This window comes from Oxyura jamaicensis, chromosome 21, assembly GCF_011077185.1.
Source record: "Oxyura jamaicensis isolate SHBP4307 breed ruddy duck chromosome 21, BPBGC_Ojam_1.0, whole genome shotgun sequence".
Classification (NCBI taxonomy): Eukaryota; Metazoa; Chordata; class Aves; order Anseriformes; family Anatidae; genus Oxyura; species Oxyura jamaicensis.
In genome coordinates, this window is record NC_048913.1 from 6270165 (window position 1) to 6287658 (window position 17494).

At 58.4% G+C, this 17494-nt stretch overlaps 1 protein-coding gene across 1 annotated transcript; it reads left to right on the forward strand.

Annotated features, from left to right (window-relative positions):
• The first annotated feature begins 320 nt into the window (after positions 1-320).
• Positions 321-15243, forward strand: LOC118177111 (kazrin-like). Its single transcript, XM_035344515.1, has 8 exons — positions 321-599; positions 5204-5395; positions 10513-10649; positions 11383-11553; positions 12085-12274; positions 12928-13058; positions 13159-13209; positions 13348-15243. The coding sequence occupies exons 1-8, from the start codon at positions 476-478 to the stop codon at positions 13513-13515; spliced, it is 1164 nt and encodes a 387-aa protein (XP_035200406.1). The 5' UTR covers positions 321-475; the 3' UTR covers positions 13516-15243.
• The last annotated feature ends 2251 nt before the right edge of the window (positions 15244-17494 follow it).

Sequence of the window (17494 nt, forward strand, 5' to 3'; positions counted from 1 at the left end):
GGGTCCTGGCTGCCCTCCATCCCCGTGGTCTGGGCGTTTTTTGTCTGTCCGCTCACACCCATCACGAGGCTGCCTCTCGGGGCCGTGCCTCAGTTTCCCCACATCCAGGTTTGGGGTGCAGCCAGCGCCGTCCCAAAACCTTTCCAGCCCCCCAGCCTGCAGCAAGGAGCCGGGCACCAGGAGCCACCCCGGTGCCTTCCCCGCATCCCTCCGGCAGGCTGCGTGAGCAGAGCGAGAAGCTCTGCTCTGGTGGGGGGGGGCGTGAGGGACACAGGGGCGCAGCGGGTGGGGAGCCGAGGAAGGAGGTGCCTCCACGTGCCTCAGTTTCCCCACGGCGGCCGGCCCCGGGGATTGTTTCCGCCGCCCTTCGGTTCCTGGCGGTTCACTCCCGGGCCAGGCCACTCCTCCGGCGTGACATCAGGGCCGGGAGCCGCGGCGGGGAGGCGGCGGCGGTGGCGACGGGGCAGCGGGCGCCATGAAGTCGGAGCAGGAGGAGCGGGCGATGGCCCCCCGCGCGTCTCCGCGGCCGCGGCGAGGGACGGCGGCAGCGGGTGGCGGGGACGCGCGGGGCAGGATGCGTCCCGGCCTGGCCCCCGCGGGTAAGGGGGCTGGAGGGAGGAGCTCCAACTTTTAACTTCTTTTTTATATATTTTTGTATAAGATATATATTATTTTTATTTTATTTTATGTGCGAAAGGAACAAAAAGCCACCCGCCACCGCGCCCTGTGGGGTGCGCGGCCGCTCGCGAGGGTGTCACCGCGGTGCCGCCGAGGTCACGGCCCCGCTGCTCCCAAACCGACCCTGGAAGCCCCCAAACCCCCCCCGCCCTCCCCTCCCATCCCCGCCTGCGTCGGGTTGTCAGCTCGTCCCCAGGCGCTCAGCCTTCTGCTCCCCCTGCCAGGCGTGTTTTGGGGGGTTTTAGGGGAACCTGGTGACTCTGTGGGTAGGTTCTCCCCCGACTGACTGCGCGTTGGGATGCACCGGGAGGGGAACGCCGACGGTCCCGTGGTGCTTGGAGGGTTTGGGGTGATCCTGGCTGGGGCACCCAAAAGCGCGGCTCCAAAGCAGAGCTGCTCAGCTCTCCGGACTGGTGGGGTGCTTGGTCAGGGACGAGTCGGACACATCCCTGGGCTTAAATCCTTATTTTTTTGTCTGATATTGTTCTTTCTCCTGTGATCCCTGTGTCCCAGGAGGGAGATGTATGAGTGTGTGTGTGTCTATACAGAGGCATGTTTTTATACGTTTATTATATGCACACAAATATAAAACCCCCGGGCCAAGGCTGTGCGGGAGGCAGGAGGGGCCGAGTGTCTCCCCGTGCCCTCCGTGGGCACGGATCTGATGGTGAAAAATGGTGAAAATGGCAAAAATGGCAGAAAAGCAGCTCCCAGCCGAGGTACGAGCCGCGCCACCGTAAACCCCGCTGCCAGGAAACCCGTTGCAGTCCTTTTTAATAGATGCCCTCTGATGGCAAAGGCGTGTGCGTAGCGGCCGTGACGGCGGAGTGGCACGGGGAAAAAAATCTTGTGAGGGGATGGTTCCGAAATTGGGGGCCAGGAAAAGGCTCCGTGGCCTGGGGGGTGTGCTCCAGAGCAGCCAGAGCTGGGATTTGCGGGAGCTGGAGGGGAAAGCTCAGAGCTGTCCGTGCAGAGCTATTCCTGCAGATGCTTCAAAAAAAAATGTAAAAAAAATAATAATTCAAGAAAAAAAAAATCTATTATTTACATTGTCTGTTAACGCTAATCAGTGCTCAAAGCATAAAGGATGTAGGATCCGGCAGTGTCAGGGAAGTTTAATGCTATCAACGAAAATATAATTAACAGCCAATTATTTCGGTGTGAATGGTAGTTTTCATCAATTAGTCTGGGAAACGTTGAAATTGCATTAATTTCGCAAGCTGCCCGTTTGTGGCAGCTCTCAAAGCTGCGGGGCTGGAGGAGGGGGGGGGAGCTCCCGCCGGTAACTGCAGCGCCCCGTTAGGAGGCAGGGCACAAAACCACCCCCAAAAATAATAAAAAAGGGGCTTAAAGCAAAAGGAGGAGGCAAAAAATGCGAATGAAAAGGCAGAGGAAAGCGCCTTGCGGCAGGTTTTTGCGCAGGGGGAGGTGGCAAAGGGCAGGATTTGGGCGTGGGGGCTGCCGCCGCCCCAAATCCACCTTGCGAGGCCGCGAGCGTCGCTGCGAGCCCCAGCCTCCAAAACCCGAGCCCCTTTGGGTTGAATATGAGCAGGTTTGGGTTAAAAGAGCAGCTCAAGGCACCGCGGCTTCGCGCTCGCAGCGGCGGGGCTGGGGCCGTGGATTATGTTTCTTTTTAGGTCATTTTTGCACAATTCCAAAATCCCCCCAGGGCTGCAGGGGCGTAGGGGCTGAGCCGAGGTTCCCGAAGAATCGGCCTTATTTTCCCCGTTATTGGGACTTTCCCAAGGAAAGAGCTGCCGGGAAGCGGCACTTTTTGGGGCCCGGGGCCCTTGCTTTAGGTGCTGAGGCCCGGCCCAGCCCCGTGCTGCACGTTACCTGCCCGAAACTCTGGCTTCTTTCCCCCAAAAAAACCTTTAAAAACCTTTCTGGGATCAGCGCCGTGGGTTACTGCCTTTAAGCCCGTCTCTGGCTTCAGCAGCGGAGGCAGCCCCAGGAGGCAGGGAGGAGGATGAGACTTCTCCGGGGGCTGAAGCAGCTCCTGGCGTGTCTGGTGCTGTTTGAGCAGAGCACGATGCCCGATTTTTCCCCTCGAACCTTGGATTTTGGGGCTGTGCTTTTCCCCGTGGATGTATGCCGATAACACAGCGCCGGCGTCCTCGGTGAAATCCTCACCGCGGTTCGGGCTCGTTCTCTCAAGCCGACTGTGCAGCTCTGTAGAAAAATCAGCTCTTTAACATCAAAATAGGGGCTTTAAAGTTTTTTAAAAGTTAGACAGCAGATAAAAGAGCTTCCCGATAAAATTAAAAAGCAAGGGAAGTGACGCTGCTTGCACGGAGACCACCAGCCCGGTGGAGCCCGCACGTGCTTCACGGGTTCGGTCTCGTGTCTCCGTTGCACTCGTTGGACCTGCAGCTGGCTGTGGGTCTTCGTTTTAATTTCTGCAAAAGTTTTCTCCTGTGTCTGCGGGGCTGTGGTTGCTGTGGTCGGCGGGAGGATGTCTTGGGCACCTACGTGACCTGAGCTGGGATCAAGGCGCGGGGTGGGGGGACCCGGGGTGGCCGCGTTGCGCTCCCCGCCCTGCCCTGCGCTCCCTGCTCTGCGGTTAATCATTTGCCAGGGAACTGCCAACCGTGGCTCCCGGGGCAAGAAAAAAGCCAAACCGAGGGTGGAAATGAAGCGGGGTGGGGGAAAAAGGGAATTAAAGGCCATCGGTGGGTTTGTGGGGTTTGCACGAGCGAGCCTCGTGCCCAGGGCGGCAAGGCTGCAGGGTCGCTCGTGCAACCGGAATGGGATTTCGGGGAGATTTCGGGGAGGTGAGCGGCTTGCTGCAGATCCTCCGCAGCACCCACGTGCGTCCCGCTCCTGTGTCTTGTCCCCTCCGTGCCTGTCCTCGCCTGGGGACGTGCAACGAAGGCGCTCGGTGGCGTGGTCTCAGAAATGCGCCCCCGGAGCACTCCCTGTGCGCCCCCGCTCCGGGCCCTGCCCCTCGCGTTTCCCTCGGTTTCCTGCACGCCGGAGGCCAAAACTCGGGATTTCTCCGGCCCCTCGGGAAACGGGAACACGGGCAGAGCTGAGCCAAGCTCCTCGGACGCGTATTTATTCAAGCTTTTTGCAAGGATTTCAAGAAAGCACTTTGGACTTTAATGAAATCCCCAGCCCGGAGCTCGAATGTTCCTCGTTAGTGACTTTATTGCTAAATAATTTACAGAACGAGGCCTTGCCAGTTTTCATAAGGGAAGCATTTCAAGTATGCAAACCAGATTTTATGCCTTTCCAGAGCAGCTGCTGGCTCGGGCACCGAAGGGACCCGGGCACCACGTCGGGGTGCAGCAGTCCCGGGGGCTCGCCCCAGCCCTGGCCTTGGGCAATTTGGGTTTTTCCTCCAGCTTTTCCTCCACCTTTCGGGAGGGTGGGAAGCGGCCACACAGGTAGGGGTCACTAAGTCCATTTCTTCCAGAAATAAACTAAAAAAAAACACAAAAAAACTATATATTTTGTGCCCAGACTGGCTGAAAGGTGGCAGGGAAAGGACCTAAACACATCTGAGTGGAGAGAGAACATCTACTTATTTTTTTTAGACTGATATCTCTTTTCCTATTTATATATAAATAATATTTATAATCAAATCCTTTTTTTTTTAACCAGGAACTGTACCGTGCATGCTGGGGTTTCTTTTCAGCACAGCCTTTGGGTTTCAGGCTGCTGCCCCGGTTTGGGGAGCCGCGGTGCAGTTACTCGGAAGCCCCATCCCCGAGCCCGCTGCTGTTCTGGGGGAAAACAGGCAGAAATGGCCAATTACGCTATTGCTGGTAGTTGGTTCACCCCGGGAAGGTTTTTTTTGCTTACGTGGAAGGACAAATCAAGTTAATTTTCTTTTTCAAAGGCGGCGATTGAGCAACAGGACGTGGAAAAGCGCAGGCAGGCTGCTCGTGTGCTCGCGTGAGTGGGTTGGAGCGGCAACATCTGGCTCCAATGGGGCAGGGAGAGGATGGGAAGGGGAAAAGAGGGCTGTGGGTGCAGCGTGGAAATGAGGGCAAAGCGCCTGAACGCGGGCCGGGACGCGCCGAGATGCTCGCAAGAGCAGCTGCTTTGCTGGGCGTAAATCTGGGGAGCAAGGCGTGGAAGCAGCGCCTTCCCCTTCCCAGCCCCGGAGCAGGTGGTTGGGATTTCCTAAATGCATCCCGAGCACGGGGCAGTGCTGCAGAGCTCCGTGGCCACGCAAGCAGCCGTCCCTGCGAGGCAGCAGCTCCAGTGGCTGCTGCTCCGGTGCTTTGAACGTTCCGGTGCAGCTCGGTAATTTTCTGGATTTCAGGTTTTTCAGGCGGTTTGGGTGGGGAGCGGCTTCTCGATTGTTCTTATTACTTACCGTTGCTTGGGCGGTTGGACTGATGATCTCGGAGGTCTTTTCCAACCTAAATGATCCTCTGATCTCTCGTTAATGAACTCATTTACCACTCTTGTGTTGCTATTTATTGCTCTGTAGTGTGACTTGTTGCTGTTAACCCACGGCTGGGTCCTGAGCGGGCGGCGCTGACGTGCCGGCGTTGTTTTCCCTCTCCCCCAGCGCTGCTGCGAGAAGAGGTGGCCCAGCTGCAGGAGGAGGTCCACCTGCTCCGGCAAATGAAGGAGATGCTGTCGAAAGACCTGGAGGAGACGCACGGCACCAAGTCCCCCGAGGTGCTCTCGGCCACCGAGCTCAAGGTGCAGCTGGCACAGAAGGAGCAGGAGCTGGCGCGCGCCAAGGAGGCTCTGCAGGGTAAGGGCTGCCCCTAAAGGGCTTTTTTTTCCAGGCGTCCCGGAACCCCGGAGCATCACCACGAGTTAGGTAATGAGGGAAGGAGAAGGCAGCCCTCGTGTTTGGGTGAGGTGGTGCAAAGGGGGGGTGTTGGGTACAAGGGATGTTCCCCGAGCATCCTCGCACTGCCCCGCCGAGGCTGGGGGATAGGGAGCACGCAGCGCTCGGGGCATTGCGAAGCTCTGCCGCTAAATAGAGAGGAAAACCAAGCTGAAACGCAGCTGGAAAATGCTGCGGGACGGGCTTGGTTCGGATTTGAGCTCCTTGGACCCTTTAGGAGGGGAGCAGCAGGGCTCCGGGCCATGCACGCGTGCTTCGTGCGTCCTCCCGTGGGAAGAGCTCGCTGCACGCCCCGGTGATGGGTTGTGCAGGGCAAAACCTCCCGGCATAGCTTCTCCTCCCCCCCAAAAAAACTCTTCCTGCTGAATAAACTGGAAAGGAGTACAGCAGGGTGATGTACCCAGCGTGGGGGCACTGCACGGGGCTGGGTTTGGCTGTGGGATCTGGGGGGGGCAGGAATCACCCCTGGTCCATCTGCTTTTTTGTGTCGTCGTTCTTTGGGGATGTGCACATAAAGGAATCGGCCTTTTTTAGAAATTTCTGCCCTGTTACAGGGCTAGGAGGTGTTGCTTGTCAGCTGTTTTTGCCACTGTCCATGCAGAATCAGGTGTCCAGGGCAGAGAAATCTGAAGGCTCGATAGTTTTGCCCAAAACAAGAAGGTTATGGACACTTCTGCAGAGGACAGTGCAGAAAAAAAAAGGAGATGGGTTTGAGAATCAGGGGTGGTTAAGGAATATTTGTATATTTTTACTGGGCTTTTAGTGGCCCGCTGGGATTTGTTTCCCAGGACTTCCCTGCAGGTGTGATGGGTGGGATGGGGAGGGCCTCGGTGGTGGAACAAGAAGTGGTTTTAAACCACTGCTGCTTCCCTCCCATGCTGGAAAGCTTCCCCCTCGCTTGGAGAAGCCGCCGGTGCTGGATCCGTCCCCGTGAGCTGGGCAGAAACTTTTCTTCCTTCCCGCGGAGAGAAACACGGCGAGAAATGGGGAAAAAGGGCAGAAAACTCCCAATAAAAACCGCGTCCGCCGGCGTCGCCGACTGGGGAACCGATGGCCGCGGGTTCAGGAGCTGCTGCAAACCTGTCCAGGCTTCTCCATGGCTCAGGATCCCGGCGGAGGCCGGGCCTCTGGGGCCGCAGCATCCTCCCGGGCGGCCGCGTCGCTAGCGGGGAAGCGCTGGGGAAGCGATAGGGAAATCCGTGCCGGCGGCTGGCGGCGCGCCGGGAAGTGCCGGGCAGGCGGCGGGAGGGAAGGGGAGGCTCCAGCCTCTGCCGCAGCCCCTGCAGCGCCCCGGCGTCTCCGCAAGGCTTTGGTTTCGCCGTGGAGAGGACTGGATGAAGCCACCTTGGTGCCGAAACGCGTCCCCCCGCCACCGAGCCCTTCCTGCGGGGAGCAGATCTGTATTTACAGCGCCCCGGCGCAGGACGGGCTGGGTCTGACGCGGCACAGGATGTGCTGGAGTGGCTCAGACCGGGGTTTTGTTTTATCGCTCCTTCCTCTGGGCTAATTCCATCGCTTGCACCCTTTTTTTTTTCTCCAATGTCCAAAATGAAATCCTCTCGTGCTGCGTCACGTCCTCCTCTCCTCCTCCCGGAGCGTGAACCGGCACAAATCCGGCACAGCGTCCCCTCCACGGGGGGCGCGCAGCCTGGTGGGCTCCGTCCCCTGCCTGGTGGCTCCGAGCCCTGTCCCCCGGTGGCACAGAGCTGCTGCAAAACCCCTCTGCGTGCTCCTCCGGGGAGGGAGCAAAGAAATAGGAGACGGGGCCCCCGGAGGCGCTGCGAGCCCGAATCTCGTTGCGAAGTGAGCCCTGCGCTGCCAGCCCCGCGCGGGGCTGCCCGATTTTATGGCCTTGGTCACGGTGACAACATGGAATTTCACGGTCGGGATGGGGAAACAGGAGAAATTAAGTGAATGTTAACGCGACAGGACGGCGTTTCGTGGCCCTCCTGTGCAGAGCTGGCCATTTTTCCCTCCGTTAGCACCTTCCCAAGAGAACGAACCCAAGTTATCAGCCGCAGGCTCTCCAAGCAAGCCGGGGCTCGGTGGTGCCTCCACCGCCTGGCTCGTCGTCTCTTCATCCAAGATGAGAATTTTAATGTCGAAAGGGAAGCCACTAGTTACTAACAACCATCGTTTTAGGAGGGGAAATGTCTCTTTTTAGCACACGTTGGCCAATTTCCATCCCAAAGAGGCCCAAAAGGGGCCCGGGGGGTGGTGGCACTGTCACAGCAGTTTTGGCCGTGCCGTGCCATGCAGGTTGGGTGTCGCAGGGACGAGCTACGGGCACTAAGCTGCACTCAGAGGGTGACGGGGGTGGCGTTTTCGCTTGGATGGGCTCTGCCCAAAAATGCGATGCCGGGAGGTCCAGGGGACGTGCCGTGAGGGCCCGACCGAGCCCCCTGAGGCTGCCCTGCGTAATTAGCCAGGCTCGTTTGCCAAGCAGGTACGGAGCTGCTGGCAGCCCGGCTCGCTTTTGCATAACTTTCTATTTTTCCCCTGCCTTTTTCGATTAATTTCCGATGAGCCGGGTTGGGAGGGAAGTTCTCAAACGCCCGATAAATCTTTTCTTTAAGCTGAGGAGCTCACGGGCTCTGGAGGAGGGCGAGCAGCGCTACCGCGAGTGGAAAATACAAGAGTTTGTTTTAGCAGATCTCTCAAATATGATCTGAAACGGATGTGGAGCTGTCCTTGGAGCCGCTCGCTGTGCCGGTGCAGCTTGGCTGACCCCAGCAGAGAGGCGTTCGACCAGAAACCTTTTCCACCTCTTTTTCCCCGCTGCTTTTGGAGGCGCAGGGCAGGAGCAGCAGGACGCCCAGGGCGAGCATCCACGGGGCTTCAGCTTAGCTCTGCTCAGCGGATACCAAACCTCGAGAGGCCGCGTACTTGTCTCCTCGTAATAACTTCTGAATGTTTTTTTGTTGTTGTTTTCTTGGTTTTGGTGGTGGTGGTGCAGGAGCTGAAGAGTTTCCCGTAGACCTTTAAGGACTCCGAGTGCTCCCACGGGTGGAAGTGGGCTGTGTGCTGTGGGGAACCGGCTCTTCAGTTAAGTCTGGTGGGAGCCTTTTGTCACCTTCAGCTTCGGAGGGTGCAAATCTGACCTAAACTTTTCTAAGAGCCTCTCATTTTCCTTGAGAAAATGAAATATGTACGGGTGTGTGTGGTGAAGAGCCCAAAACCGGAGGGGTTCGGTCTGCGGGCGTCTCGCCAGCCCGGTTTTGGGGGAACTTCCCCTTTCTGTGAAGTTTTGAGCCCTCAAATATTGGAGCGAAGCTGCTCGGAGGAACGCTGTTCGGCTGGAGGGGGATGCTGGAGGGGATCTCCCTGCCCGAGGGAAGAAGCCAGCCCTGCTCCGGGGAGCTTTCATATTTTTCTCCTAGCGAGCAGCCTCGAGCAGCCTCGTGCCACGCCGAGGAACCACAAATTGTTGTGCTGACGGGGAAACCAGCCCAGCGACGGGGCTGCTCCGTGTCTGGCAGCACCGCGAAACGCAGCCCCATGGATGGGGGGACCCGAGGGGACGTGGGGACAAAGGAGAGGACGCGGCGCAGCTCGGAGAGAAGAGGTGGCTCCTGCTGGAGCCCGGGCCTGGGAAGGTGCAGCGTCCCCAGCCCCGGCTACATGTGGGGAGAAGGGAATGGTGTAGAGCCAGCTGGCATCCTGAGGTGAAGCGGCTAATTACGGGACGGGGAGGATGCCATGGGACAAAACGGGGCTGGAAATGCTGCTCGTGGGGCTGGGGACATCAAGGAAAACCCACGCGTGGGGATGGGGCTGCAGCGCCACTGCCGCAGCCTTGGCTGCTGGCAAACCCAAGGGGAAGCAGCACCTCCTTGCAAACGCGTCCAGAGGGGATTTTGCCGGCGTTTCACGTGTGCCTGTGCAGCCTCTGGCAGGTTTTCGGGTGGCTTCTGTGTTCGTTTGGGTTCAGGTATTTTTTTTTTCTACACGAGGACACCTTGCAAAGCTCGCCTGCTTGCGAAGCAGCGAGGGCGATGACCGCTGCGGGGTCAAAGGGTGTTTAATAACTTCCTGCTTTCTCAGGGCCAAAAGGCACGCGGAGCCCTTTTTTTTTTTATTGCTTTTCACTCGGTCTCGCAGCCCGATTGCTCAGCTGCCTGCCGTCGGGGCAGGGAGGGCTGGGTCTGCAGCAGGAACCTGGGTTTCTGCCGCGGTGCCGAGGCGCGGGCTGGAGGCACCGGGCACGACGGGCACCCGCAGCTCCCCCCGCTGCGCCCGATGGTTTCCCCTCGTGTTTGCTTGCTCCTCGTGGAAACGTGCCCGCTGAGAGTTTACCCATCAAAATAGACAGAAATGGGGAAAAATCTCAATCCTCGCTGCGAAATTCAGCCGCCTGGGTTTATTTAGCCAGGAAAAGCGTTTTTCTGGGCTGAACCCTGACACTGCAGCACCGGTTTTGCTCCCAAATCTCTTTTTCCATGGGTGCCCCGTGACGCTTGTGGGGCAGGGTTTGGAGCACGTGCTACAAGGACGAAGCACCAAAATAATCACAGCCCCAGCAGTTTTTAAGCACTTTGGGCAGCGGTTCTCAAGCAGAGCTGGAGTTTATTTACTGCCATCCTCAAGCTCCTAAATGATGCAACGCCGACCTGGGCATTAGCATGAATTTTGATGAGCCCCCTGCACAAAATGACTCCGTTTTGGGGTCGGAGGAGCTGCGTGGGGCAGGGTGGGAAGGACTCGCTCTGCTCAGCGCATCCCACGCAGAGCAGGCTGCCAGGGGTGGGCGCAGCACCAGTCCTCGGGTTGCACAGTGTCCTCCCAACATCTCTGCTTCGGGTCTTGCCGCTGCGGGGTGTGAAGCCCCAGCGCTGCTCCCCCGTGCTGCTTGTTGGCGAGGCAGAGGGGTCCCCCGAGACGTGGGGAGGGAGCCGGGGGCGCTCCCCGCGGTCACCGCGTCGCTGCTGGGTCCTTGCCAAACGAAGGTGCTGGAGGGGGAGCCCGGTGGCTGCTTTTACCCCGGTGGCTGCTTTTACCCCGGTGCTTTTTCCCCCCAGCCATGAAAGCTGACCGCAAGCGCTTGAAAGCCGAGAAGACGGACCTGGTGAGCCAGATGCAGCAGCTCTACGCCACGCTGGAGAGCCGCGAGGAGCAGCTCCGCGACTTCATCCGCAACTACGAGCAGCACCGGAAAGTGAGGCTGGGCGCCGGCGTGAGGCTGTTGGGTTTTCTTTTATTGCACCGGGGGGGAAATGCTGGCTTTGAAGGCTCAGGTGGGGCTTTTATTTGCATTTTTATTCAGCGGGGTTTTGCTTTTATTCAGTCTTCTTCTGCTGGCTGAAACCCTAAGGCAGCTTGTTCCCGAGGACATGCTTTACGTGGGGCCCATAAGGTTAGGAACTTGTCGACCGCACAAACCGTAGCACGTTGCTTGATTATAAATAGCATTTTTCTGGACATTTTATGGACAGAAAGCCGGGGGGTGTAGGCACGGTTTCCTGTTGTGCTCATGGTTTGCCTGCGTGGAGCCCTCCACCAGCGCAGGCGAGCGTGGGAACCCAGCTCCGGCGGCTATTCTGGGCTTTTTTCCATGCAAAGAGAGAAATTTGCTATTTTTGAAGGCGGGTGCCAAAGGAGCAGCACTCGCAGCCAGCTTGGGGTAGGCCGGGGAGAGCCAGAGGGACATTTTTCCCCTTCTGTGAGAAATCCCTTGCAATTTCCAACGCGAAGGGGCACTGCAGGAGAAGCAAGTAGTTGGGTCGAAGCGCTGGTGGGGGTCTTCAAGTTTCGGGCACAGTGCAGGCATCCTGATCTGGGGAGCGGGCATCTGGTTTCAGGGCACGGGGTTGCCATTGCCTGTGGGGGAGAGCTGGGGGGTCTCTTTTGGCCGTTCCCCCCATCCTGATGGCTTCTCTGGCTCGCCGCAGGAGAGCGAGGACGCAGTGAAAGCCCTGGCGAAGGAGAAAGACCTGCTGGAGAGGGAGAAGTGGGAGCTGCGGCGGCAAGCCAAGGAGGCGACGGACCACGCCAGCGCCCTGCGCTCCCAGCTCGACCTGAAAGACAACCGCATGAAGGAGCTGGAGGCCGAGCTGGCCATGGTGAGCTCAGCCCCTGCACCTCCACCACCCGCCCGTGCCCTGGCGTGGCCGTGGGCTCAAGCTGCAGAAGCATCCGAGCGGCCGAGGGTCGGCCCCGTGCGCTGCTGCGGGCTCTCGGCTCAGCAGCTCGAGGGCTTGGGGACCCCGGGGAGTTCTGGTGAGGTTCTGTGTTCCTTGCAGTATTGCACAGGGGTGCTTGCAGCAGTGCTGCTGGGTTGGCTTTGAGCCGCGATGCTGCACCGAAGCGTTCGCTGCAGTATCGCAGGGGGTGTGTTCTGTACCACCGTGGGTACCGGGGATAAATGCTGGCCCCAGCGCCGTGACAATTGCACGCGGTGTCACTGTATTGTGGCAATACTAGCAGAAGAAAACAAAAACATGGATGGAAAAGAGCTGGGTGTCCTTGCTGCAGGGATTTGGCCGCTCACCTGCACAGGGCAGTGTGGGTTTTGCGCCGCGCGTTGCTGCCGCTCCTGCAGCTCCAGGAGACGTCCTTCTTTTTCCGTCCCCCCCCTTCTGTGTCCTCCCCAGGCCAAGCAGTCCCTGGCCACGCTGACCAAGGACGTCCCCAAGCGCCACTCCTTGGCCATGCCGGGCGAGACGGTGCTGAACGGCAACCAGGAGTGGGTGCTGCAGGCCGACCTGCCGCTGACGGCCGCCATCCGGCAGAGCCAGCAGACCCTCTACCACTCGCACCCCCAGCACTCGGCCGACCGGCAAGGTAAAACCCCAGACATGGGCACTCAAATGCATGGGGGGGTCCCGGGGTGAAACCAGCAGCGGGAGCAGCCTGGGGAGCGCCGGCACGGCCGTGGCTGCCTTGGTTAGGGTGGAAATCCGCTCGCCAGAGGAGTGCTGTCAGTCGCATCCAGAGTTTGGCACAGTGGGCTGGGTCTTGCATGGTTGGCACTTGGGTTTTGCACGGCTTTGGGGTTTGCACGGCTTTGGGGTTTGAACAGGTTTGGGTTCTGCACAGCAGGCTGGGGTTTTGCACGGCGGATGCTGGGGTTTCGAATAGCATCTGGGTTTTTGCCCGGAGGGTACCTGGGTTTTGCACGGGTTTGTTCCGTGCAGCAGGCTGGGGTTTTTAATAGGATCTGGGTTTTTGCGTAGGGACTGCTTGGGTTGTGCCTGGGTTTAGGTTTTGCACGGCAAGCTGGGGTTTTGCCGGGGGGGGGGGGTGCTGGGATTTTGAATAGGATCTGAGCTTTCGCACGGGTGGTGCTGGGGTTTTGCAAGAGGGGGCAGCTTCTGCGTGAGGTCTGGGCTTTTGCACGGGGAGCTGGAGCTTGCACAGAGGCAGTTCCGTGCCTGAGCTCTGCCTCCCTCCCGGGGGGGTGCTGCTGACCCCCTGCTGCCTCCCCTGCCTCGCAGCGGTCCGGGTGAGCCCCTGCCACTCCCGGCAGCCGTCCATCATCTCCGACGCGTCGGCGGCAGAAGGGGACCGCTCGTCCACGCCGAGCGACATCAACTCGCCCCGGCATCGGACGCACTCGCTCTGCAACGTAAGTCTGGGGGGGCTGCAGGGAGGGGGGGGGGTGTCCTTGCGGGGTCCCCGTGCTGCGTTCCCGCTGTTTCAATGCCCTCCGTCCCCTTCTGCTGCAGGGGGACAGCCCCGGACCGGTACAGAAGAACTTGCACAACCCCATTGTACAGGTAGGGCACCGAACCCCCTGTGCCAAACCCCCCCCCCCGAGCCCTGCATTGGGGGGTGGTTGGGGGTGGGGGGTGTGCTCGGAGGCAGCAATTCCAGACCACACGCTTCAGGTTTTAAAAAACAAATTCCCTTTGCAGTCTCTGGAAGACCTGGAGGACCAAAAACGGAAAAAGAAGAAGGAGAAAATGGGCTTCGGCTCCATCTCGCGGGTGTTTGCCCGGGGCAAGCAGCGCAAGTCCCTCGACCCCGGGCTCTTCGACGGCACGGCCCCCGACTACTACATCGAGGAGGATGCGGACTGGTGACCCCGCTGTACATCCCCCCCACCCTGCGGGGGCATACCCCTGCTGTCGTGTCGTAATTTCGTTCCCCCCCCCCCCCACCCTTTCATTCCTTTTTTTTTTTATTATTATTATTTTATTTTTGCATTCCAGTAACTCTTCCTTCTTCGTCCGTCGCTTCGGTTTTTGTCGTTTGGGGAATTTTTTTTTATTTTTTATTTTCGTTCTCCCCTCCTTCTTTTGATGAAACTTGAAACTTGAAGGACTGCTGCGTGTCTGTAAATAACGGGAATCTCGTGCACTTTGTGCTTGTGACGTCTCTTGTCCGAAACCGCTGTTTTCCGGAGCCTCTGGAACCCGCCTTGGAGAGGGGGACCCCGCCGTCTTAAGAGACCTTAAAAAAGAAAGGAAGAAAGAAAAAAAAAAGCCACCAAAATCACGTTCGCCGTGACGTCCCCCTGGCCAAAATCCGAGGAGGCAGCACCCGGGCTCGTCGTTAACGCCTGCCGGTCTGGAATAAGTGTTTTCCCTTTCCTTGTGTTGTTTTAATTTATTTGCACAAACCCAGAGAGGAGCTATTCTAACTAAATTATTGCAGAAATTTTGGGGGGGGGTTTTATATTTTTCCATGTTGGTGGGGAGGGCTGGGGGAGGAGGACGGGGCTCTTTGTACTGTACTGTCCCGGGGCGCTGCCCGCGGGCGGGAGGATGTGGACACGGGGACCGGGGACCGGCGCGGTCGGACGGCCGCGAGCATCCTCGTCCCGGCTGCGAGAGCACTTAACGCCTTGGAAGAAAAGAAAAAAAAAACACACAAAAAAAAAACACACACAAAAAAACCGCAACCTCAACGTTTTCCAGGAAAATAAGGCTTTTCCCTGCTTTGTTTTTTCCCGGATTTGGGGTGCTCGCCCTTCGCTGGAATTAAAACTTGGGGGGGGGAAGCGGCACGAGCTCGGAGCCGGGGGCAGGCGGCATCGCGGGGCAGCACCGGTTTTTGGGGCATTATCGTCGCCGGGGCGCTGGGTACGGCCGCGGAGCTCCGGAATCCGCTCGAAACGCCCCAAAATCACCCCGCCGGCGGCCGCTTCCCCCCCCCCCCGACCACCACTAACCACGCGCCGCGCTCTGCTTACGACAAGTCCCTTACGCTTTAACGCTCACGATACAATTTGAAGCTCTTAAAAGGTGTCTGGAGATGATTTCCTGACGCTGCGGCAGTCTTTTTCTCTCAGTGCCGGTTCCGCACGCCCTGTTCCGAAGGGGATCTCGTCCTGAAGCCCAGCAGCTGCCCTGCGGCTGCCCTCGTGCTCTGTGCTCCCTCTAACCCGGTGATGCGGGGGGGGCCGCGGCGGTGCTGGGGGTGGGCCCGGTGGCCTCTGTCTCAGCATTTTTTATACATTTGTCCTTTTTTCGTTTTTGTTCTGTTTTTTCTTTTCCCTCTCTTCGCGTTTTTCTAACTTCATCTCTCAGCCAACAACAGACGAGCAATCTCCTTGTTACCGAGTAGTTTCCTTTGCATTTCAGCTTTTTTTTTTTTTTTTTTTTGTAAATTAGGAAATAATTCTAAAAAAGAAATACAAAAAAATGACTAAGAGGATGATTTATTTAAGAGAACTTCGAGAAATAGCATATGGATTATGGGTAACGTTAGATTTAACTTCTTCCCCCCGTGAGTGGGGGAAGATCCTTGAAGGCATGGATGCAAATATTAAAAAAAAAATAATAAAAAAAATATAAAAAATCTAAATAAAGCTTATTTTAAAGTATGGAGGAGCTCCCTGTGGTGTAATTCCTCGCCGACCTGCCTGTGCCAGGCGGAGGTTGGGGGCTGATATGGTGGGGGGGAGGCTGGGAGGGTGGGGGCAGAAGGGGGCACTGGGCTGGGGGGGGTCCCAGCAGTTTTGGGGTGGGGGTGTCCTGCACCCCGGGGCGCCCCGGCCACGATGCCGTCCCCATCCCGCTTTGGATTTGGCCTCGATGGCAAACAGGAGGAAAAGGCGTTCTCTTATGGTTGTTTTCCGCCCCAAATCTGGAGGGATTTGGGGTCGGGTTGCGCAAATGAAGGGCGAGGTTGGGACCTGGTATTTCCCCGTATTTTGCCGGCGTTGGGTGCCTGCTGGCTTCTGGGGCTGGAGGACGGAAAGCCTCAGAACAGCAAGAGAAATGCTGGGCCATTAAAAAAAAGCTTTTCGGGGCTCGGTCCCCGGCTTTGGTGGCTCGTGGCAGCCCCCAGCCACAGCTGAAGGGTGTTCAGGCGATGGAAAGAAGGGAAAAAAAAATAAATAAAAAGGCATTCGCTGCCAGCTGGCTCTCCAGCTCCGTTAGCTAACACGCTAATGGGGTGTTAATGGGAATAAAACCCATTACTGAGGTGTACCTCTGAGCAGATAAGCCCAGCGCAGACCGTGGCCGCCACACGCGGAGCTGTTTCCCTCAAATATTTGTTGATGTCCTTAACCTGCAGCGGGGCCAAAGCCAAGCCACGGCCCTCCAAGCCTGCGGTCAGCGGCAGCGTGCCCGTGTCCTTGTTGTTCCCAGGGTTTTTGGGGGGTCTGGGGATTTTGGGGTGCTTGCAAGACCGGGAGGCTGACTTGGAAAACGTGACCTGAAAGGTAAGGCTGTGCTGGAAAAACCCAAACCTGCGTTTTCCCTGCTCTGGGTTGGACGGGCACTGGGGGCTGCAGGAGGTTTTCTTTCCCTGCTGCGTTTCTCCCCGTCCTCGCTGCGTTCCTGCTGCGATGCTGCCATCGTGTGAGCAGCCCCGAGCTGCAGCCCGGCGCCCTGCCACCACGTCCCTGCGGCGTGGGAGCCACGCACCAAAAATCCCCACCGAAATCCGGCCGTGGCCCCTCGCTGCCCTGCGCCCCGGGGCTTGAAAAAGCCGAAGATCAGCAATCCCCTGAGGACGCGGGACGTCTCCAGGCTTTGCAGGGGTTTCTGGTGCCTGGTGCCGTGAACCCGGGCTGTGTTTGCCCAGCTCTGCGCAGAGCCCTCGATAAGAAGCAGGCCGGAGGGTTTCCAGCCAGGACGTGGAGGTGAGAGCTGGGCGGGTTTCCTGTGGCTCCGCAGCTCCCCGTGCTGTGTGCCGAGGGGCCAAGCCTGTGTGCAGCAAGCAGCAGAGGCAGTTTTTGGGGTGGTCACGGGCTGTGGGTGCTGGGGACCCTAGGTGCTGCCTCTGAGGCTGCTGGGGTTTGTTTGGGCTCTCTGATGCAGGAAAAATTCCGAATTTGCAAACTTCTGCTCTGCTTTTAGCACCCAGCCCGTGCAGCAGCGCCGCAGCGCTTCTCTCCCAGCCTCGCTGTGCTCTTGGGTGTCATTTTCCAAGGCTCTCTTAAAGCAACTCCCTTCCCCATCCAGGACTCACAAACCCGGAGAAACACAAAGTTATTCGTCCCCCTGCGGTGCGTGGCAGCAGCAGCAAGGGACGGCTTCTCCCTGCCGAGAGGGACGGGGATCGGCGGCAGGTCGGTGCCTTTCTTTTCTTTTCTTTTCTCTTTTCTTTTCCACCTTCCAGGCTTGTGCGTGCCTGAAGCAGAGGTGGGTGACTTCCCGCGGCGGGTGGACCGGTCGGACCTGCAGCGTGTCCTCTGAGCCAGCAGCAGCCCCCGGGGATCCCCTGGGCAGCAAAGTGCTGGGGGGGTAAGGGGACAGAGCCGGTTCCTCTGCTCCCCAGGACGATGCAACCTGCAGATGCCCAGGTTCGGCCCCTGCGCTCTCCCATCACTCCGGCAGCAGCAGGAGGGTGTGGAAATGTCTCCTTTCCCCAGCTCAGGGCTGCTGCTTTTCTTCCTTTTGAACGCACTGAGCAAGAGCCCGGCCTGCAGTCTCAGCTCTTCCTCCCTGTCCTGTCCCTGCACTCCCTGATCCTTCGGCTGCTCCAAATTCAGAGGATTTTACACATTTTGGTGACTGCAAACCCAGGCTTTCAGCAAAGCCCTGCTGCATGCAGAGCTGCCAACAGCAGCAGCATTGTAGAAACCAAGTGTGGCCCTCTCAGGAG